Genomic DNA, 23,721 nt, shown 5'->3' with positions numbered 1-23,721 from the left:
TCTATTTGGGAGGCTCAACTCCACCTTTGCAATTGTAAATCTGTTCTCCCACCTCTATAGCTGATAGGCATCTGTTGACCTAACGTGAACACCCAGCAGACAAGATGCATTAATGTCCACAACAGTGTTGTTATGAATCAAAGAAGTATTTTACACTTTGGGAGCTGTGGCAGCAGGGACAAGCATGCACCAGTTGAGGATGAAAAGTTGAAGCAAAAACCATGGGACTACTGGTTAAATTCTTTGCATACTTCAGAGATCTCTCTCTAAAACAAACCACTTGAGATCCTACTAACTCAAATCTCATGAGCCCACACCATACTCTTAGTTATGATGGCATCTTACTTCTTCAGCTAGTTTTACAGCTCTCAGATGTAGTGTGCTTTAGATGCTACAGGCATTATCAAGATGCACCTTTGTGCTTACCTTTCTGAACCTTGAGAAATACCATTGAAATGGATGAGGAATACTCTCAGTGCATATAGTTGTTCACATCCATAAATGCTGGTTAGGGCTTAACCATTAAGTTGAGACACATGAAATACCATACAATTTAGCCTTGTTAAATTGCCTTTGAGTTGTTTCTAGCTACAAATTGGTTTTCCTGTTAATTTTCATCTCTGATTCTGGGTTGTAGTTAGAAACAGAAGTGCTGAAACAAAAACCCAGTCTTCCTGGTGTATTTAGCTCAACATTGGAGTCTCCAGAGGTTGAGGTAAGTTCCAGAGATTATTCCAACAGTTTGGTCATTGAAAGTAATTTCCAGATCTCCGAGTAGTTCAGAAGGTGAAACAATCAATTAAATACACTCCTGTGCATACACACATGCACAGAGCATCTCTGAGGTGGTTAACGGGGCAGAATGTTTAAAAGGCACCAGGAGCCCAGTTCAGTAGAGCTGCAAAGACTGCAAGTTTGGACATCCAATCTCTTCAGAGGCTACAACTGAAATTTCTCATACTTCTTGTATGTTACATGCAAGCCAAAAAGCAAGTGAAAGAGCAGCACAATTATTTTGTTAGAGCAAAATGTACATTTTCTCAGAATGTAAATATAAATTCTTTTGTTTTGCACTCAAAAGTGATTGTAAAAAGAAATATACACATGCAAAATGTTTTACTTTTTCCTGGTTTTGGTCAGCAGTGAGGTTTTCTTTCACACAGCCCTCATGAAAAGTCTGCTGTATAGGGAGAGCTTACAGTGTGACATGAACAGCAGGTTCAAATCAAGGCTAAACCAGCCCTCTCAGTCCCGTCAAAGCCACAGGGTGCTTGAAACTCCAATCTTAGAGTTTCTTGTAATATTGGAAACAAACTACCGTGCAGTAAATTGTAAAGGCTATTTTTTATATTGCTGCTCTCACATGGATTCATTTTCTTTCAGCTACAAAATAAGGTGAAAACACTGAAACAAGACAAGAAGAGAAAGAAAAATTATTTTCAGTTACAGAATGACCTTTTTCATAGTCTAAAGTTGACAATGCTGCAAAATAGTTAATTTAAAGACATTTTAAGGCAACTACTGAGTTGAGAAGATTGTTCCTTTACATGCCTTAAAATTCTTTACTTCTTCACACATAGATTTATTTTACATTTGTCAAGATAGCAGCCGGAGCCCTGAAAATCATTTTGTTTTAGCACCCTCAAAGCAATTTTGAACTTCTGAAGTAACTTTAAAAGATCTGTCTTTTCTGATCTAATCCTACGAGATTTAATCCTGGTTTGTACATGCATGTTCTGTAGCACTCAATAAAATCTTTGGGAATTCTCCATCTAGTAAGTTTCCCATGAAGTTCTGAAAGCAGAGTTTTGCCTTTCTGATCTTATGGTCAAATGATTAAATACCTTTCCTTTTGTAAATTTTTTTTGTAAGCAATAGGACTTTAACACCCAGTCATCTGTGTGCCACTGAAGTTAGGAAATATTAAGGCTCACGGTTCACTCAAAGACATTATCTTCTCTGCTTTAGATGGACAAGACTTAACTATCATCTAATTGTTTGTTTTTCAGTGTATGCCTTGGTCACCAACAGAGCTCCAAGTGTCCTGTGTATTACAGTGGCAGGACTCCAAGGCAGTATTTGGCTATCAGTTTATGCACTAGGGTTTTTATTCAAAATCCCTCTTGAGCTTTTCAGTATGGCTCAAATAAATTATTCGTTGGCTTAGTGTGTTGGCTGTAAATGTTTAGGCCTTTATTTAAGCATTAAAAAAAAGGCCTGGGAACTATTTCAGGGGAAAGTATTATTAATAAATTCTATGTGATAAAAATCTACTATTTGTTTTGGTTTTCAACCAGAATTTTTTATTTTAGGGGAAAGGCAGGGACGAAGTTGGTGGCAAGAAGAACCATTTGTATCAGAAACAATGTCATAATTCCACCAAGAGCCTGTCTGTAAAACAGGATTTTAAAGAACATATAGAAACCTCTATAGCCAATGGGCGGCAGAGGAGGATCTCCATCAGCTGAGTTGGTGCCCTGGTACAACAGTCCTATCAGAAGCAGAGGTTTCATTAAGAGACTATTTCAGTCAGCAGGCACACCCCAATTTCCAGGAAATACATGTTATCCTTATTAATTCCTTGAGTGCAAATCAAAGTGCAAGCACTCCTGGGAAGTGAGCAGACACCCTGGAACCCCTGAGCAAGGTTCCTTAAAGGATGATGCCCACTATGCTTTCCAGAGTTGCCCTCTGTAACTGGATTTTCCACACAGCGATCCTCAATATCTTCCTTTTCTGTGCGAAATTGTCTCTACACAGTATTTCTGGTGGTACATTAGTCCTGTCAGATGTGTTTGACTTTTCACTGCTATTGCGTGATGGAGCTCAGCATTATCCTATGCAGTTTATAGATATCCCTGCCTTTCTTCTTGAGTAGGGGTATTTTTGGCAAACCCAAGTTTGATATAGTCCTCAAGAGATAATCAGGGCTAAGATTTTTGACCTGTATCTCATAAAACCACAGGACCAGCTCTTACTGTTTTCTTTCCCCTCTGAATTTTCCCTGATAATCAGTTCAATGTGTACAAGACTGGCTTAACAAATTGGGCTATAGAATCAATATGGTTTCTTGTATCACTGAAACTAAACAATACCAGCGTTTAATGGAAAGTTTTCACCTCTAATAATTGAATGGATTTATATTTTCTATCTATTTTTACAACCAAAAGTCTTGGAGACACTTTTTTTATCAAAAATTTAAAAAGTAGACTAGCATTGTCACTATTAGACTGTTCAGATTGAAGCACCTCTGGGGCCAGCCCTTGCCTGAATACTTCTGAGGTTAATCCCAAAATAAATATGTTGTTGGTAAAAATAATTATTTCTGACTGTGCTTCTGTTCCTTTCTTTTAAAGTCAAAGGCAAAGATCTCTCTGGCTTTAGAGGACATCAGTCCTATTTTTTCACACAGTGATCATGAAACACATTCTGCTTTGGAAGTCACCCACGCAGGACCTGCTACCTGCTCACCTTGAGCACAGCTGGAGATGGAAAGGTGCACTTCAACTTTCCAAGGACCATGCATAGGTTTTTGACAGTCCTGTTACTTTACAGCTCTAGCAGTTGCAGTTCTGTACAGGGAAAAACAATTTGCCTCTCCAGGGATTTCTTCTGGAAAGGGCTAGTTAGAGCCACTTATAGAAACAGGAAATTCTGCAGTTTTGTAAATTATTTTAAAACTGATAGCCCTCATGATAGGCTGTTCTTCAGAGGCCCACTCCAAAGTGCTTCCCTGATGAACAGGCACTTGGGTCAGCATCTCAGGAGAGCAAGCTAATGGCAAGTAATGACTGAAAAATGCTTGGGGTTTGTCAAGGAGGGAGGATGTTATTAAAAGTTAAGTGACTTATTTTACATAGAGATGGCAAAAAATAACCTTTTGGAAAAAAAATAAAAATCCCATTAGACACTTCCATGTTGTCACATGTGAACAAGGTTACTTGGATAACAATTTCAGTCAAATCTTCTTGAAATCATCCATTTAGACTTTTTCATTGTGGTCAGCATTTTAAGTGAAGGACATTGAAATGCTGCACTTTGTCTGTTTTTTTGTCTTTTTATTCCTTTCAGACACTTTGAGATAATGATAGGGTTTTACTTTTTTCAATTAAATGTTTCAGTACTACCAACACTCATTATGAAGCTAAAGCCATTTATGTGTTTCATAATTAAAATGGTTTGAAATTTCCACTCTTTGAAATATCTCTGTATTTTGAGAGATTAAGACAAGATGTGATATATCATAATTTCTCATACACCAGAAACTCTATTTACTGAACAAAGAAAGTAATGACAGTCTTCTTATCTATAAAAGTACACAAAAGTGTGATACTGAAGTCAAGTAATGAAATCTAGTTTGTCTCCCATCTAAATGTATTTTGGGATTTATTTTGTGTACTCACGAGTTCTTGAGCATTGGGAGTCCTTTGAAACATTACCAAAATTTTCTAAGACATTTCTCACTATAAGACTTTGTTTTAGTTTTGTGCAATTTCAGCCATCTGACCTGAAGTTTCTCATTTTGAGCATCTCAGGCTAAAACTTCTGGGAACGTTTCAGCTGAAAGCTTCAGCCATTTCAAGAAGAAAGTTAGAAAGTGATACATAATTTTGCCCATATTGTTGTGTTTATTTGTAAATCTTGTGTTTTGCGATGCTGTCCTGAATTCATACTTTGGAATGAAGACTAAAAATTTGTCTGTTAGTTGTCCTAATTTCAGGTACATTTATCTTTCTCTTATAAAAACCTCAAATGACAATTAAAAAAAACTTGACATTTATTTGGCTAAAATAAGAGTCTCTAAAATCACACATTCTTAGGATGGGGGCAGGGGGCAGTGGAGAGGGAGGTGCTGATCTCTCTCTGGTGACCAGCAGCAGAATAGAAGGAAATGGAATGAAGCTGCGTGAGGGGAAGTTCAGGTTAGACATTAGGAAAAGGTTCTTCACTGAGAGGGTAGGCGGTCACTGGAAGAGGCTCTCTAGGGAACTGGTCCTAGCACCAAGCCTGTCAGAGTTCAAGGAATGTCTGGGCAATGCTTCTAGTTATATGATTTAGTTTTAGATTGTCCTATGAGGAGTAGGAAGCTGGACTTGATTCTCCTTATGGGACCCTTCCAGCTAGAGATATTCTGTGATTCTATGATTCTAAACAACAATTTAAAAATAAATACAACTATATGATTATTCAAAAGGAAACTGCTTCTGAAGTAGAAAACTACTTGGTTGGGGTTTTTTTCAGAAGACTTTTTTCCTTTTTCTTTTTTAGCAAGAATGTGTGAACTGCAGGTCAGATATTTAGAGAAACCCATTAAGTGATTATTCACTTTTTTTCTGAAGCATGGCACAGTTTGTTATTTCAGTGGAGGACTCTGAGAGGACTCTACAGAGAAATGGTAGAATCCAGACTATCCTCACCAAATGTATGAAACTCTGTTTTCCAAGTTTTATTTTTCTAAACCTTCAAGAAGCAAAGGCACAAGTAACTATTGCTATGTGAAGGTATATATTCTTGCAAAAGATTGGAGGTGGATTGTTCCCCTTCTGTGCTTAGGCCCTATATGCCCAAAGGCTCAATGTGGCTCTATGTCTCAGTTTATAAATACAGATTTGAGCGCAGTCTCATAGTTAGTAAGTATAGGGTTAATGAAGGACTGCAATATCCATTTGAATTTGAAAACATTGGTTTGTTTCCTAGCTTTTCTCCTAGACTTCTTCTGTGAGCACAGGCAAGACATTTAATCCCTCCCTATCTCAATTCCATAAGTATAAAACAGGAATTCAGATATGATCTTTGGCCCACCTCTTTTTTTATCTTATCTGTTTAGATCATATGTTTTTCAAGGCAAGGGCTATTTGTCTATGTGCGTAGACAACATGTAGCCCATCAGGCCTCTGATCAGAGACATGGCCCCTAAGTGTTATTAGTTTGTAGTAGTAATAATAACAATAACAATAATAACAATATAGTAATAACAACACATGGAGTTCAAATTCTGATAGACAGCTCTGAGCTATTACAGCTTTGGGACTACAAAATACAGTCAAGCCCAAGACGGATAATTTATCAAAGACGAAAGTTAACAGTTGGGCGGGGCAGCCAAATTTGGTGTTATGTAAGCTGGGCCTTGCAACTTCAAACTATGGGTTTATGTGTTGGATTTTTTTATCCACACAGTCCATCTGTGACTGGCACTGTTTTAAAGTTGGCTCATTGTAAGATCTACCCTGCTGCAGACAATATTTGGAAATCTGAAAAGAAGGCTTCTTTAATTAACTGAAAACCAGAGCCCATAGTCTACTTGATATGAAAAATAGACCAAATTATAGTGGTATTCATAGCCTGCTGGAATGGTTGGTTGTTTTGGAAAAAAAATGTTTTTAAAGGAGGCTTGCCAAGAAACTGTTATCTCAGGAAATGATGAATGGCAGTTTGGAGACTTGAGTAGCCTGTACTGTATGTATGTGTCTTGGTAACTGCTGACTCAATCGTGTGTGCTCCTGATGGCTCCCACATTCACAGCACAAGGAATTTACAGTCCTGATTCACAAACTCATTACTGGCCTGCAGTTTGGGACTTTAACACGTGGCCTCGGGATTGTTTTATCTGAAAACAATGCAAATGCATTTCTTTAAATTACAGTTCAGATATAACCTTTTGGTTATCTTTACCTTTACAGTGCATGCTAAAAACCTTGCAGTTTCTTTTCCAAATCTATGTTTTTTCTGAATATTCCCTGCCAGGTTTCAGGTTTTCTGTTTGGTTGGGGTTTTTTCCTTTCTTTTATAGTATGTTTTCTAAGAAGTTGTGAACTTTTGGGAAATTTAAACAACAGAAGAATGAAGATATGGCTAGAATTTGCATTACATGGTTGTTTTTTTAAAACAGAAATTGCTTTCTCTATAGGCTTAAGAAAATTCTACTTTGAACAATGCACCATTTAGTCCTATGAGTTCTTTGCAGTTATATGTGTTATTGTACTATGTACTATATGCACTATATACTCTTACTATAGAGGATATGTTGTGTGCAAGTGGACAAGCCTTTGGAGTATACTCTTCTGAGTGCTAACAGTGATTCATGTTTTCAGGCCATTTATTTTACCTTAATCCCATTGATACCAATAAATTTACTCCTCATTTACTCTGGGGTGAAAGAGACGCAAATTGGGGCTATTGTTTAGGAGCCGGACATTGAAAAACATGTTTCTGAGTCACAACTGAGGCAGAGACAGAGGTTCATGGGGTACAAAGAGCTCAAAGGATTAGGGTTTTTTATGTAATGTTGTCTAATGAATCATAGAATCTGACTGAGAAGGGTCACAGAAATGGTAGAAAAAATTGCATCTATACATTCATGAAAATTTATACTGTGTGCTTGTAAACTACAAGACGACGTATAGATTAAAGAGTTCAGAAATAATTTGATAGAAAATTAATCAATTCCTCGCCTTTAGGTTGAATATTACTAGGCACCTCATAAGGAATTTGTCTGTTTGGTCATTGCCATCCTTGAAAACCATCTTAGCATTCACAAAGGTCATGAAAATGCTGAACGCTCCAAAGTTTCTTTCTCTGCCCTTGCTCCATTATTTTTCTACCCTTGCTCCTGTTCTTTGTCGTTTCTGAACAAATTCTTCTACCACTTCTCACCTTTGGTAGCAGCACTGTCACATTTATAGTGATGACAGCGTGACACCTTGGAGTGTATTTCATTGCAGGAAATACCTACCTAAAGTAACTTTCCACTCTGTGATCTGCTGATGGGTAAAGCAGGCTGACAGATTAGGAGAAGAGGAGGGTAAAATGCAGGTACCTCTGCCCCCTCTGACCAACTGGATGATGGTTTTCAGAATATATACCCTTACGTATATATACTACTATATATATAAGGGTAGTACCAGCACTGAATAGCATTAGTGTGAGCAGGGACTGTCTAAGAGAACTGCAGATGACTTCAACTGGGGAACTACATCAGTAAAATAAAAATGAAGGTCGACATTGGCATTTGAGTTTCAGCATAATTTTAGGTACATAAATAGCATCTATGAATCACAAATTCAAAAATTATTTTACATTTGTTACACGTTTACATGTTTTGCTGGGTTGGGCATTGTTATATAATGATAGATGTCGACTTAAATCTAAAAATAATGCAAAACTTCAAATTTCAATGACAGTATCTGGTTATTTGCTTAATTTTCTCCATTCAAATTTTATGGACTGTCTTCTTGTGCCCAGCAATGAGGCATTACAGTCCTTCCCCTTTAGACAGGCAGGATTGCCTAGTTTTGCAGAATCAGAATGACTGCTCTAGAAATATAATGATGTCTGTCTCCTGGAGTGGCTGATTTAAAACCTTTGCCATGAGCAGTGACTCCTGAGTGAGTGAAGTGTGTAATTAGTACAGGTGTTCACTATACTAACAAAAACGTTTTTGGGCTCATGGACTGTCTGCAAAGATTGAGTTCATGTCATTTTCTATACATGGCAAGCTTCTTTGTCCAGCACAGATATACAAGCCCTAAATTAACTGTAGAATTATAAGTAGACCATAGTTACAATACATAAAGAAAGAAACCTTGTTTTGACCTCTTGTGTTCTGCAGTCACTGTTACAGAAAGTTACAGACTACGTTTTTCACATATACTTCTTCCCAAATACATGGATCTTCCTCACTGAAAAACTTGCTGGGAGTTGAGGGCACCTTGCAGCAGTGCATCACAAACAGGTTTGACAATGCTGGACCAATCTGAAATATTCATATAGAAATGTTTCTCTGAAAAATGGCTCTTCTTCCTATGTGTTAGTTTTGTGTAAAGAAGTGTGATTTAAACAAGCTGCTCCTTTAGCCAGATGCATATTTTGCTATTGTACCAGGTGATCTGTTGTGCCAGAGCAGGGGAAATAATAAAAAAAGACAAGAGAAAGTGATATTTGTGACGACACATCTGTATGTATGTACATCACCTGCAGGCTGTGGGGTTTTAAGTTTTTCAATCAGTAGAACTGATATATAAATAATGCATATCAGAGCTGATCACACATAGACTTCTCACTTGCACATATGCACTGAGTACTGTCTGAGCCAGAGCGTTTTCTGATGGTGTGGGTGCTGTTCCTGGCTCAGCCATAGTTTTCTGAAGGGCTTGAAGCAAGACATTTCACCTGCTTGTTGTTTCCATTTCCTCAGGCATGAGTACTGGGTGTCATAAAGCATTTTGAGGCTTATAGGTCAAGAATGAAAACAGAAGCATTTGGTATTTTTAACATTCTTATTTTTCCCACTGTTATGCAGCATCTAACTTAAAACTTAGCTATAATTTGAGAAGATTCTTTCTTGATTTGAAAAGAGTATGTTGGAATACACAAATCAGCAAAGCAGGCTCTATAAAGTAAAAAGGAACAACTTCTATCTGAAAGGAACTGTAATGCTTGAGACTGAATTAAACTCCTTTCAGATTTCAGAGGTGTGTCAGAGCTAAAATTGTTAGCCAAATTGCATGAAGCCATCCATGAAAACAGATGAAAATATCTTAATTAATTCATAATTATGTTCGCATTTTAATCTGTAAAGTCCTTAGTAGGTACTATCTGCCAACCTTTTTTCAAAGGTTTCATGATTAAGAGTGAATTAATCTCTCCAGAGTCACTGATTGCTGTCTCTGTTGGATGAGAGAAAGACACTACTTAGGAAAAGAGATTAGCAGAAGAAAGAAAATAAATAACTCCATAGGAACCTCTTTCAAGGAAAATATGCAAAGGGAAAATAAGAAATGCCTGCAGCTAAACCAGTTTGCATGATGATACTCAGATCTTTGATGTCAAGCACTGTCTGGCTTTTGTGGACACAAATGATCAATCTCCATGAGAAGCAGGCTGCAGCTTGTTTCAGAAAACAGGGTGCTGATTCTCTGGTATTCTCTCCCCAGATAGTGACTATCCATGAAGTCCTTCCTGACTGATGCCCAAGGCAAACTTGGGCAATTTTTAGATCACAAAGTGATGTCTCTCATTACCTGCAACCACTAAAGATCTTGTAGCACTCTGTCTTAGGGTTGGCTGGTTTCTTTGTGCCACCATGATATTATTCTATGCTTTTGTCATATCACTACTCTTTGTTCCCACCTACAAATGCTGTGGAGTGTTACCACCTGCAGTGAAAGAGATGCTGCCTCCCATTGCAGAGAAGCTACATTTTGTTATTAATTTAATAGGGGCTAGCATAGCCCCTTATAACAGAGGAGAGAGTTGAGGAGAGAGTTCCAGCTACATATCCATCCTCTTCCTTTGTACAACTGATAACAGTTCTGGTAGGAGGTGGGAGTAGAGAAAGGAAAAGTCACAAATCACAGAATCTGAGTCACCGAATGGTTGGGATTGGAAGGGACCTCTAGCTATCATCTAGTCCAACCCTTCTGCCAAAGCAGGTCCACCTAGATGAAGTCACACAGGAACGCATCCAGACGGGTTTTAAAACCTCCAGAGAAGGAGACTCCACACCCTCTCTGGGGAGCCCGTGCCAGGGTTCCATCAGTAAAGAAGTTTTTCCTTAAGTGGAACTTTCTGTGTTCCAGCTTTTGTCCATTACCCCTGGTCCTATCACTAGACACTACAGAAAAAAGTGTTGCCCCATTCCCTTGACATACACCTTTTAAATACTTGTAATTATTAATGAGGTCTCCCCTCAGTCTCCTCTTCCCCAACTTGAACAGTCTGAGATTTCACAGCCTTTCCTCATAAGAAAGATACTCCAGTCCCTTGACCACTGAGCTTTATGTGCAAGTCTGTCACCACCTCTGCCTGAAGGATCTTCCAGTGTTTCATCATGTCTAAACTATATGTACTGTGTTACCATGTGCAGAAGCCTCCTCTATCATAGGATAAAATTACAAAGCCCAAATCCTTTTTGTTTTGAACAGTAATGATCTTCATTATCTTTAAAAATGAACAATCCCAGCTACTGCCTATGCACCAGAATAGCAAGAGAGGGATGCACATCTAACATCTGGAACTGGGCAGATCATTTAGTCTTCAAGGCTGTCATGATGATTAATCAGCTAGGAAAGACTGTGAGCATTTTACTTCTACCACTGAGCAGTTGCTTCCACCACTGAGCAGTTTCTTCCACTGCCAATAGATACACTTTTTGAGTCATGATTTACCAGTTCAAATAAATGTGCCCAGCCTGGCTATATTCCTAGACAAAGTTATTAAAAAAAAAAAAAAAAAAAAAAAGAAAGGAAAAAGCAAAAGCAGTAAGGATTTTTTGTTGTCTTTGTCATCCATTAAATTTTTCAAACACGTTATTTTATCAGAAACATTTGTTTACTTTTGAAGTCATTATAGCTTAAAATGTTATGGAGAAGAGCCTTGATATTTTAACTGACTCAAAACCAGAGGGGAACCTGCAGTGGAACCAATTTGGAAAGTTAACCCATGCAGAACTTGTTACCTACAGCAGCCAAATGGTCTGTCTCTTACTTTTCAAAATGAGTCAAACCCTCACAGTGTTAGGAAATTGGCTTAAAGCCATAAGATTGAATTTAAAGCAAAAAAGGGGAAGCAAATATCAGAGTCTTTAAAATCTGAGACCTTGGTGTACACAGAAGATCTGTTTTCAAGGTTTCCTCTGCAACAATGTTGGTTAGAAGCAAACTCTAAATCAAAGCCGGTATTCTGTCATAGCTAGTTGGCTTCAGAACTTGGAATTTAAAGAAAAACATCTAAAACTAACAAAATAATCACTTCATTTCCCCCAAATTCAACTGTCAGAGCTGTTGAACTCCTGCAGGCATGGTAATGACTTTGTATGACCCATGAAATTTGACTGAAAACCCTTCTTCTTCATTAGCAGTTGGTTGCCTTTGTTGTAGTTTTGCTCTTGGTATCTGTAAGATCTACTAGTTTGCCTTTATGAATAATAGCATGACAGCCAACAAGCAGTTTCTTTTCCTTTTAAACATGGATTTCCACCAGTAAATATATTAGGTACTAGTTCACTTGTCAGTTATTCCCTGGCTTGTGCTTGATTGTACCTGCCTCCACGTTATGAAGTAGTAAATGAATGAAATGCAATTTTGGGGTGTCCAAGGCAATTTGATGAGAGTACTTGCGTCTTCTCTGAATTTCAGTGTTTTGCTGTGTGATTACTTTTTCTACAGTTTTCTTTTTAGAGCATTGTGAGGGAGATATTTCCAAGGGTATGATTTCAGCAGAATTGAATGGTTCGAAAGGCTGAGGGAGCTGAGTGGGCTTGCAGACTTTTTATCACCAATAAATTTCACCTCTGATCTCTGGGCAGCCCCTGGGAATGAAAAGTGCCTTTGGAATTGTGTGTGGTTTTCTTTCGTTCCACTGAGCTTTCCCACTGAAATTTGCTGTCTTGCATCTGTGTCTTTGTAAAGCTTAATGCAATGGCAAAACAAGAGGCCACCTCCTTTCTGAGGAGCAGACCCAAGCATACAAGAACACAGCCTTGGTTTTGTGTGTTTAGAATGGGCACAAACTTGCCACCTTATTTATCACCAGGATTTTTAACCTTCAAATGCCATGGCCCATAAATGACTTCTCCATAATAATATTTATCAAAGTATTTCTGATCTAATTATTCATGCTGAGCTTGTTCTCTAAAAATTTCTCTTGAAAGAATCTTTTTAAGGATTTTTCTTTTGAAAACAAATTCATGACCACATCAAAGAGAGATTCATGTTGCCATTGGTTTAATTAGCAGCAGCCCTCAGGGAATCTGAAAACTCACTGTTGTTATAATTGCTTCTCTCCTTTTCTCTCCCCTGCTCCTTTTCCCCTTCTATTTTTGATTGCCTCAGAAGTCATTGTATGATTATTAATGTTTTTAGCTCATTTAGGTACAAAGGAGTTTATGTCTTTTTTTGCCCTTCTATGGATTCTAAAAAAAAAGAACTGGCCAAAAATCTCGTCTTTTGAAAAAAACAGTTGAAGTCATCTTGGTTTTTAACATTTTGAGCAAAAAGCAGATAGTGCTGCCCTTCTCTACTCATGCCATGCTATAAGTTCAGATCCATGGGCTATGTCTCACCTTCTATTCCAAGCAGAAAACCCAGCGCATTTAGTCTGGCTTTATTCTCTTTGAAAAGCAGTATGGATGCCTCATTTGGGTGAAGCGTGAAACATAACATAAGCGTTGCCGACCTAACTCGATATGATACATCGCATATTTGCTTTAAAAAGAGCAGCAGTCTCAAATCTGTTTTGAATTAGGAAAAGTGTTCGAGAGAAAGAAAGGAAAAAGGGAACTGTTTCATAGCAGGCATCTGAAAAATAACAGTTTGGTAGAAGGAGGAAAAGTTGTCAGGCAAAACCTAACAGTTCAAGTTGAAAAATGTATTTCTAACACTGGGGATTGTGAGTGTGTATCTTATTCTTTGGGGTTTTTTTTAAAATAAAATCTTGGCAACTTAAATGCATGCTATGATGATGCAGAACAAGAACAGCTACTCAACAGTGAAATTATCAGCAGTACTCTGGCAAGAGGTTATTAGTCATAGTCCCAGTATCATACAAGAACCAGAGCCAAGGATTCAAGAAGCAAAACATTCCCCTTTGGAGAGAGGTCAAGATCAGTTGCTTTTGTTTTCTGTAATTGGTGAAGGTGGTAGTGGGGAGATTGGGTTGGTTTGGGGTTATTTTATTCTGGAGAAGTGTATGGGACATATTTTTATGCTTGTTAGGTCTTTTGCTGTTTGGGGTTTTTAACTCTCAAGTGTTGTAAATATGCCACTGTTCTGCACTGGAAATGACTAGGAGAAAGCTGTTGTCTGATAGCCAAACTTCTGACAACAAAAATATGGAGTGATATTCAAAGGCTGTACTGCCATGATTAAACCAGCAGAAAGAGTCCTCTAGAGAAAAGTACAACGGAGAGTTTCCTTCACATCTGTGGAGCTGGAGCATCTGAAATATAAGCGCCTGTTAGCTAAACAGGGAGCCTTTCTTCCTCTGCAGATAGGCACCAGGGTGCTCAACCAGAGGAACCCGATGTAGAAATCCTTTGCTGAACAAGACTGTGATTGAGAATGAGAAAGCAGTCATTCTGTCTCGTCTCACTGAAAAACAGAAAGGTTCTTTGAAGTGTTCTTAGAGATCTGAAGATCTGCACAGGACAGGAGAAAAAGACCTTTAAGGTTTTGTTGGAGGTCTTTCTTCCAAGTTTAAGATATTTAGCATATCTGAAGGTGGGCCTTTACTGCCTCAGTTTTCCCCACTTTGTGCTGGCAATAACAGTACATATCAACTGCAGTGTTCTACTGTGTAGGTACACAAAGATTCACACAGTGCTTTGGATGTCAGACATACTAATGACCACCATCTGTTCTGTATATCCAAACTACTGCATAAAGGTAAGGGGATATTTTGTTCCTAGTGTCTTTGATAAATACTTCCCTTACATTTCTTGTTATCTCAAGCTTATTAGACATCCTCCATAAGGCTGGATTTAAATTTAAGCATAATTTGGGAAACTGTTTATGATGATGGTACTGGATGATGTCCAGCGATTTGTGTGGATACATAAACTTCTCATACTTTTGGTATCGTTGATTCACTTATAAGGAAAGAATCCCTCTCTTCTTGCCAACTTGTCTTATTTTTAAATGGAGATGGAAGACAGTTGTGTCTGGTCAAAGAAATATTATTTCCTGAAGGTGGGGCTATAGTAAATGAAGATAAGCAAATTCTTGAAAAATTCAGAGTATTCAGTTAATAGGATGGGAGGATTTTATCTTCTTAGTAGCTTCTGATAAAACTCATATTTAGAGACAATATCCTAAACTTCACTTTCCTGGCTTCATGCAAGGAGAGAAAAACATCCCAAGCTCCCTTGTTCATCTACTGATACTCTGTTAGTTTAGAGGAAAGGGTTAAAAAAATAAATATCTGACCTTTGTAATATTTTAGGGGAAAAAAATGCTGTATCCTGAGGCAGTGCTAGGCCAAACACTGTAGATTTTGGACACTGTCCTAACTTGAAACTTTCCATGTGTTTTAAGTCTTGTCTCATTTATCTACAACAAGAGTCAACCGCAAATTTTAATTGCTTGGCTCTAGCTCTCTAGGTGCCAGAGAGATCTGTGGGCCTTGTACATATCTGGGTGTGCAGTCAGCACTGCGAGGTGAGCAGGACTGGCCAGGGAGCCTGAGGAGCAATGAGCCAGCACAAGGCCCTTGTGGGCTAGATCTACACCTAGAGCTAAAGAAAGATTCTCAGGAAGAACTGATTTCCAATGGCTCGGGTGTTTTAATTAAATCAAATATTTTTGCAAGAAGTTGCTAATAACAGCAACAAAAGCACTGAACCGTGGCCACTGTTTTCAGCTCTCTCAAGTGGCAGCTGTATCCAGACTGCTTCTTACCATCTCCTCCAGCCATATCCATCATGGTCCTCATTTCTGCATCAACTAGCAGCATTCTAAGTCGTCTTTTTCCTCTCAGATTTTTCTGAATCATCTCCACTTCTAAAACAAGCACTGCTCCTAAAGCTTTCCACCTCTCGAGGTCCTGTACTCTATAACAGTCCATGTCCATGTATGTCTCCCATAACTTCATTCTTCCATTTGCCAGTGTCCTATCAACCTCCCTGTTAGAAAAGCTATATTTTCATCCTACCTTGTTTCCTTTAGTCAAGTGGCAAGTTATAGCCAGATAGTTATATGAAGGTGATATGTGAAAACCAAACCATCTTGTGTGTTTGTAACTTTTGATTTCTATTTATTTCTCATCATTTTTAAGATCTTAAAGGAATTGCTCTATTGTATAAGCACAGCATCTGTTGTTGCCACTTTTTTCTCATTTAGTAGTGTTGCCACTACTGGCAACATCACCAGCCTGCCTGCACAGATCACTCAGCCCACCACTGCTGAGGGGACAAGATCACTGAATACTCAGTATGGATGATGCTTTATTCCAGCTTATTTCTTGCGCCATGCACTTTTATCTGCTAACACAAGCACTTCCTTTCACTCCATCCCATGCCCACCTCTTCTGTACTCTCCACCTCTGGCCTTACAGCCCGAGATCTTCCGGGCACCTACAACAAGTAGTTCCTCTTGAACCCGGAGTTTTGCATGCTGCTGATCTGCAGCATTTATGCACATAAGAATTATCTACATAAATTGTGTCTAAGTGGCTGGAAATAGTCAAAGATAGCTGTGGAGGTTTCTGGTTTATTGCATAACATCTTCTTTAGCTACTGCTGTTCCTGAAAGTTAGATTTTCATTTTTTCTTTTTTTGACCTGCCAGAGCATATCTTTTGCTATTGTTGGTTACAAATAGAATTTAAGGGAGACATCTAATCTGAAAAATGGCATTATGTCTGTAACTCACTCTCTTCTAAGAATCATGAAAATCCACGTGAAAGAAATGGAGCGGAACGATTAGTTAATCAAAGATGTTGCATTTCCAGAAACTTTGAGGAAGCTTTTAGAAAAAGATATTTTTCCTTTGGGGAAAAGGACATTAGGAAAGGAGAAATGATTCTCTGCAGTATAGTCACTTGCTTATCAAAATGGCTTTCCCAATTCTAATGGACAGAAAGAATGTATAAATCAACCCTGTCATTTCTGCTGTTTCCTATAGCCTGAGCATCTGGTACCCTAGAGCTTATGCTGTAAAATCGGGACAAAAAATCTTCAAACAAATAAAAATAACTTTAAAATGCCACAGTTGTTATAGTCAGGAATGAAATGGCCACGTGCTGGCATTCCCAGTTTGTTTTACTTCCCAACATAATTAAGAAAAATGTGTGACAAAACTGAGTTTCTATATGGTGCATTAGGAATTTACTATGCCAAGTCAAGCCCTTTCTAATAAAAGCCTACTGATATTAAAGTAACTTCTGAAGAATCAGAGCCAGTGACTAGCTTATAAATCTCAGTTGTTTCTGAGCTCTGACCCTGACACATCGACTCAGAAGTTTCTTCCCAATCCCAGGTCATCACCCTCTGTTGAAAGCACGAGCGGCACACCCTGGCTGGGCTTTTTTTTTCACTTTTGAGAAATGTATGAGAAATATTTTACTATAAAAATATAGAGTAAAATGAGACCATCAGCAATCTCAAGTTTACTGAAAAAACAAAATTATGTTTAGTATCTCAAAACAAAGAAGAGATTGGCACTGATGGCTTCACGCAAAACAGCTGATTTTAGGACACAATGTGTAGCAAGTGCCTTTCTTTACAAAGATGCTTTTTGTCTCAAAGTTATCAATTTTATTTTTCAGATAAGACAGTGTTTACCGTGTTCATATAATATTTTCATTGACTAGAAAGTGACTTGTCACATGCAACACTCAAATCCTGTTAATTCTGTTCCTCAGAAGCTCAGCCTTTATATTTTTCTAGCGATGAGTAATCTCACAGTAAAGTGTTTTCTCACTGGCTCCATTTCCTCTATCCTTCCCCCAGACACCGCACACATACTCCCTTCTTTGGCCAACTCTCAAGAGAAAGCACAGACAGTCTGGAGTACAAATCTTCCTTCATGCAGATTACATTTTCCTATAAACACCTCAGCGATGGGTATATAACCTCCAGCAAGACTGCTGTCTAATCTCCGGCAATAAAATAAACAAATTGAAGCCAGAAGCTCTGATAAGGTCTGAGGTCTTGGGTACTGTAAATGGAAGGCAGACTCTTTCATGATTTTTGAAGAATCATGTACCTGAAGAAAAGAACCTTAATAATACTGGAATTGTTGGTCTCTCCGGCCACTATTATAGAGAAATCTTTTAAATCCCCTATGAAGATTCCCATACCTATCCCTGAGTTCCTCTAGAAAGCCACTCCCAACTTCGTATTTGTTTCTGTCCACAGGGCCCTCAAAACCAAAGCATGAACTTTTTAGAAATACTGAGATACCAGAATGTGAAAGGACTTAGCAACAAGAGGAGCCAGGGAAGCTGGTCTCTGAAGTTTCCTCAGATATTCTCAAGAACTTAAATAGGATAGATCCTACCAAAGAAAATGTGATTTATAACCACGCCTTCACTCACGCTGTTTCCTTAAGTTCGCCTTGACACTGGTACCTTTCTTCATATCATTTCCATAGACTAGTGTAATAAATTCTGGAATATTTTTTTGCCTCATCTTCTCTTCAACCAAGTCATTAGTATGCTTGTTAATGATTTTGTTAACTGAAAGAACATTTTTGTGTTTTCTTCTGAAATATAAAGCTAGCTTCTTACTGAGTATAGTATTGAATAGTGAAGACGTTAGGGATTCTGTACAACACTGCTTACAAGGATGCATAGATGAAGAAGGTATCATTCTCTTTCCCTAGAATTTGCCATATTGCAGAGCAATAAAGATCCTGCTTATTGGCAGGGCATCAGGAGTGATAAATATATTAAGGTCTCCCCAGTCATCTTCAGTTATTTTCAAAAAGTGCCTTAAAGAGTTGGTTCACTTTGAGCCAGAAAGCTGCATTCTCGGGAGTGAATGCTATTCAGGTTAAGTCGGGGTAGCGGATTTGGGAGTCTGATGTTGGAAAAGGGGCTGAAATTTTCCTTTATCATATTTTCATTCAGCTAAGTGTTGCTTGCATTCTGGTTTTCCTCTTCTTTAGCAGCTTCACGCCTGGCTTTAAGAACACGCTTTAAGAACACTCCCCCTGAACTCAGTGAGTGAGCACTGTGCTGATGTGGGTTTTTTAAGTGCATAAGATTGTTTTATTCACTTCTGAGAGCTAGGTACAAACTTGTTTAAATCTGACTCTTTATCTGTGCTCAATCTATGATCCTTGGATCTTTTCTTCACAAAAACTTATCTCAGAGAATGCCAAAATGTTACTTTCATATAACATTTTAGTAAGACTTAGAAATTACTGTGGTGTGTCATTTCTAAAGAGTTTCAACAACTGCTTCCTCTCCCCCAAAAATATAAAACAGAAAGGAAAATATTTGCATATAAAGAATTTAATCATCCAAACATCATGTTTCTGATGAAACATAAATCAGCTAGAAAGAGCTTACTTAGTTTTTGCTAAAAGAAACAAATCAGTCTGAGTTATTTTTCTATGTAATTAACACTGTTTGCTGTTTTAAGTAGAAGGATCAGAGTTGTCCAAAGCAGTTAAGAATATAGCAACATCAGCAGTTTTTCTATTTTCTTTACTTGTATCCATTCTGGCATCATAGCTAATTTCTAATCAAGTAAATGTGTTTGAAAGCATGATTCAGGAGAGATGATACACTTCTCCATGCTAAGTGCATAAAGTTAGTTTCATAAAAAAGGGTACTGCAAATGATGGCTCTTTTCCAGTGGATATAATTATCCCTGCAGCAAACAAGTGAATGATATATTTCATGGTTTGTGTTTGGTTGACAGCGGGAAAATTGGGCATGCTAATAAGCAAGACCACTCACCAGCAAGCCTCTTTTCCTTGTACATCAGAGGCCTGTGATGACAGTAGAAGTAGCCTTCCGGTGGCTTTTATATCTGTCTTTAAAAAAAAGACCAAATCTCATGCTTTAAGCAGACACCCCTTTGGCAGAACCAAGGATGGGGGACCGTCATCCCATTGCCATCTCATTTGCAGCTGTCACGTTTTCTGATCCAGCGCCAAGAAGGATAAGCAGAGCAATGTACAGAAATCCAGACTGCTCCTTCTCTTGTAATATCCAAAGAATATGTTACTATTTGGGATTGACAATTCGGTCCAAGATTGACCCAGAGCTCGTTGAAGTCATTGGAAGGCTGTGATTGCCAGAAACTACCACTGACTTCAGGGTGTCTTGGAGGGAGGCATTCACGGGTGCAGAATGCCCTGAAAAATGGCTTGCTCTCTTGGAAGCAAAACTGATCAAACAACAGCTAAACACAACCAACTATCTGGACCTCCCTCCACAAAAGTTTTGTGGCTTTAGAGCCCTACCCCACTAATCAGGAACATGGAAGATGAAGGTCTTTACTTTTTTTTTCTCCTATGATTCAGCTCAATAGCAATTAGCTTCTGCCTCTGCTTCTGTGGGCCTCCTGTGCTCCACAGCTGCAGCAGCCAAACCTTGTTCCCTAGAAGAAATTAGACAATTATCTCTGGGAATTTATTTCCCAGCAAGAATGTTCACATCTCACTTCTCTCCAGTACTTCATCACCAAGATGCACAGCTGTTGAAGGACTATCCAGATCTCAATCCAATCTACTGTCATGTTCAATAGCTCATCACTGTAAGAGTTGCATAAATGCACATATTACAGATATGTATTCAATCTGTGTTTCCTCTGGTAATTCCTGCCTAGAATCATAAATTAAGAAATATACATATATAAAAAAATTCCTCATGAATAGATAGAATAATTAGCAAAAAGACATTTCTTGTTGGAGGAAAAGTTGTCCTTCAGACTCTTAAGACAGCTGTTCATCTGCATTCTTCCACCACAGTCCTTCCAGCACAGCTGTTATCAGAAAGAAAATTATACCTGGGCAGTGGGGAGTAGAGGAATGAGAGGCTTTTTCAGGCTCCTCTGACACTGATTTGTAGTGTCACACTTTGAGCATCATGCATCTGCCCTCTGTGATGGACACCATTTGGGCAAAGCCTGCCTTTTTTAAGAGAGTGAATGAATAGTGATAAAAACATGATGATATGCTCAATTTTCCATCTGTATTTTCTTCTAGAAATCTTGAACTTGTGTGTTCTTCAGGCTCTTCATTTGAAGAAACTCCTCTTTCAGCAGCCATATCCATCCAGAATTACTAGTGTTTCATGTACCATCTAGGGTGCTTTGCCTAATGTTTTCAAAACCAGCTGCAAAGTATAAATCTCTGGCACCTCATATTTTTAAATCACTGTATCTGCTTCCCTACCAGTTGTACAAAGTGTTTGAAAAAAACAGAATTTTCTCTACAGTGGAAAAACATTTTAGTCTCTGCTGAAATCCTCCAGGTTTGTTGATGTTCAGCTCAGCCTAACTGTCTTTTACTATCCTGTGTGATATTTGGATGAGAGCCAGGCACATATAAATTGCTCCCACTCATGCTCTCTCTGGCAGTTTTATGTGTCTTTCCCTACTTTCTAGCAGATATTTTAAGCAGCAATTTATTCATATCATGTTTTTCTCTGCTTACTTTCTTTTTGCTTTTTAAAAGGTATTACATCTTTTTGCCTAGAATTTACTTAGTGTTTTAAGATCCCTGTGGATCAGTGCTTCAGAGACTACAAGGACAACACTGAGGCTTTCTTGTTATGCCTGTGAAAGGGAGTAGGAGGCCATAGTGGGAGGCAGATTCTTCCTGCCCAGTTCTGATGCTTGCCATGCCAAGAGGCAGAAAAGGGGCAGGACTTTGAAGCTGGAAGTGCCCATCTTTCCCTCAGGACATCTGGAGTCAGGGCAGAGAGGAGGTTTGCCATTCAGGACAAAAGGGGTGATGCAGATTACTTCTGGACTGGAAAATGCAAGAAGCCAAAGACTGAATCTGTGGTGCTCCTAGAAACCTTTATTTGTTTTCCTCTGAGTGACACAAATGTACACCAAATAGAGTCTAAGTTTTGGACAAATCTATAACCTAGCTTCCACTAGATATCCTGATTTTTTCATTGTGTTTTCTCCAAAAGATTATAAGAGCAGAAAAAGCAAAAAGGAAGAATTAAATATTTTAAGGAGCTTCTGTCTAAAGACAGAAGAAAATTAGCATTATGGTTTCAGGCTGAACCTTGCCCTGCAGCCTCACAGTTGAAAAAATCTGCTGTCATTCATCTTAGAAGTTTCTGGCTTGCTATGACTCATGTAATTCAAATGGCAATCCCAGTAAATGGTGCTGTTTGGGGGTGAGAGTGTAAAACTGAATCATGCCTTGCTCCCAGCCTTTGCCACAGACCCCAGCTGCTGTACACTCAAGCAGTAAAAATATCTGTGAGCATTTTGTGGCCTGAGCTAGTAATTGGGCCCAAATGTAACAAAGAGCATTAGTCAATCCTAGCGTAGTGTTGGTTAGATCACCATGCGTAGAGCAGATACTTACTAGAGCATGCTGATATTCTTAAGGTGTAGAAGCATGTTAGAAGTTTGTAATATTTTCAAAAAAATGTGGACACAATGATAACAAAAACCCACAGGAACTCCGTTCTAGGAGTTAGCTCTCTATCCCAGCACTTCTCTTTAAAAGCCCACTTGTTATGTGTTTGGCCAGGTACAAAATTAGTGTCAAGGCACGTACCAGAGGTGAGTATTAACAGGCCTGTCTTCTTCCGGCTCTGATCTATTGCATTAAACTTCCAATGACTGTGAATCTGTGGTGCCTTCAGAGAGGTTGTTGTGGTCCTAACTAAGATAACTGTCATTTTAGTATTGCATTTGTATCTTGTTGCTCGTTGCAATTTTCTCACCTGCTGCTACTAAATAAACCTTACTTTTGGCTTTGCAGGTTACACAAATGGACCAGAAGCTGAACCTCATTACAGACATGTTGCATCATCTGGTTTCCCATCAACAGGGGGATCAAGGAAACAACAGATCATCTCAGAGAGGCAACAATGTCAATTCAGATGTTTTCCTCCCTAATAACACCCTGCCGACCTATGAGCAACTAACAGTACCAAGAGGAAATGAAGATGACGTATCCTGATGTGATATCAGTCTGGGTTGGGTTCTTCCCACCTTTCTCCTTTAAGTGGGACTGAATGTTGAAAACCTGGAAGGAATGAGGTTCATCAGCCATCCAAGAACACACATGACTACTGTATCTATACCACTAGGCTCCTATACTCTCTTGTAAAGCCTCTTGTAATAGCCAAAGATTGCCAGGCTGTCTTTTAGCAGGCAAAACTTAGGGAAGCTCCACATTGATTTTGTTCACGATGAAAAAATGATCACAGCTCTTTATTTCTCTGAAAGACCAAAACAATGTAAAGATAGGCAAAACGGCAAGGATTTAGAGCTCCTTTGATAATAATAATAATATTCTAATAATACTTGAACATAGCTGGAAAAAGTGCATTCTGTTTATGAACCTGCAGATAGCAATATGTTTCTACTACTAAGGTTTTTAAAATGAACTAGGATAACTTATGCTGTTTTTATTGTATAAAAATACACTAACATTCTAGAGAATGACAAACCACAAACTGAATTATTATCTTTTTCTGTTTTATTTTAAAGTTGCTACATAAACAGTTATCAGATAATGACCAGATTTTTTAAAATCTATTTTTCTTCAGGGAGGAACTAATCCTTAATTTGAAACAATGCTATTTATAGTGGAAAGTGCTATAGATTTTTTTAAGCTATCAGTTTTTCATGGGGAGACAATAAAGTATTACATAGAAAAAAATGAGTCTGCTTTCTAGAAAATTGTTGCCAAAGAATTTATATATAAATAGAAAACACAGTGGTCTGAATGTACTTGTCCTGAAATAGCTTTTTAAAAAAGAAGGCTCACTACTTCTTAAATCTACAGGGTTTTAGCTTACAGTTGCCAAGAGTTGTACAAGAGGTTGAAAGGACTGGACTTGCTGGGCAAGTGTTTGAGCTGGCTACTGACTGAGCACCCATAATCCCTTGCAGGAATCGAGGCCCCAGCTCAGGAAAGCATCTCTCATCCAAACAGCATATATGACAATTTGAATGGTTTCTGGACTAATGTCTTGAGAAATCCAATGCCCTATGAAAGTCATTTGGTATTGAAAAGTGCCAGCTCTATGAGGACTGAAGGTCTCAGCCACAAGCGAGGGAGCTGAGACAGATTAC

General features: G+C 38.4%; 1 protein-coding gene across 1 annotated transcript in view; it reads left to right on the top strand.

The window, feature by feature from the left end:
- Window positions 1-23,003, top strand: part of KCNQ1 (potassium voltage-gated channel subfamily Q member 1) — a 361,282-nt gene extending 338,279 nt beyond the window's left edge. Inside the window, exon 18 of the mRNA XM_061999062.1 lies at window positions 22,400-23,003. Within this exon, the coding sequence (XP_061855046.1) occupies window positions 22,400-22,600 (201 nt within the window). The 3' untranslated portion in view covers window positions 22,601-23,003. The remainder of the gene's footprint in view (window positions 1-22,399) is intronic.
- Window positions 23,004-23,721: the final 718 nt, after the last annotated feature.

The sequence above is a fragment of the Colius striatus genome, chromosome 7 (genome assembly GCF_028858725.1).
Source record: "Colius striatus isolate bColStr4 chromosome 7, bColStr4.1.hap1, whole genome shotgun sequence".
Lineage (NCBI taxonomy): Eukaryota > Metazoa > Chordata > Aves > Coliiformes > Coliidae > Colius > Colius striatus.
The sequence above is the reverse complement of the archived record's forward strand: the minus strand, read 5'-3'. Positions and strand labels throughout refer to the sequence as shown.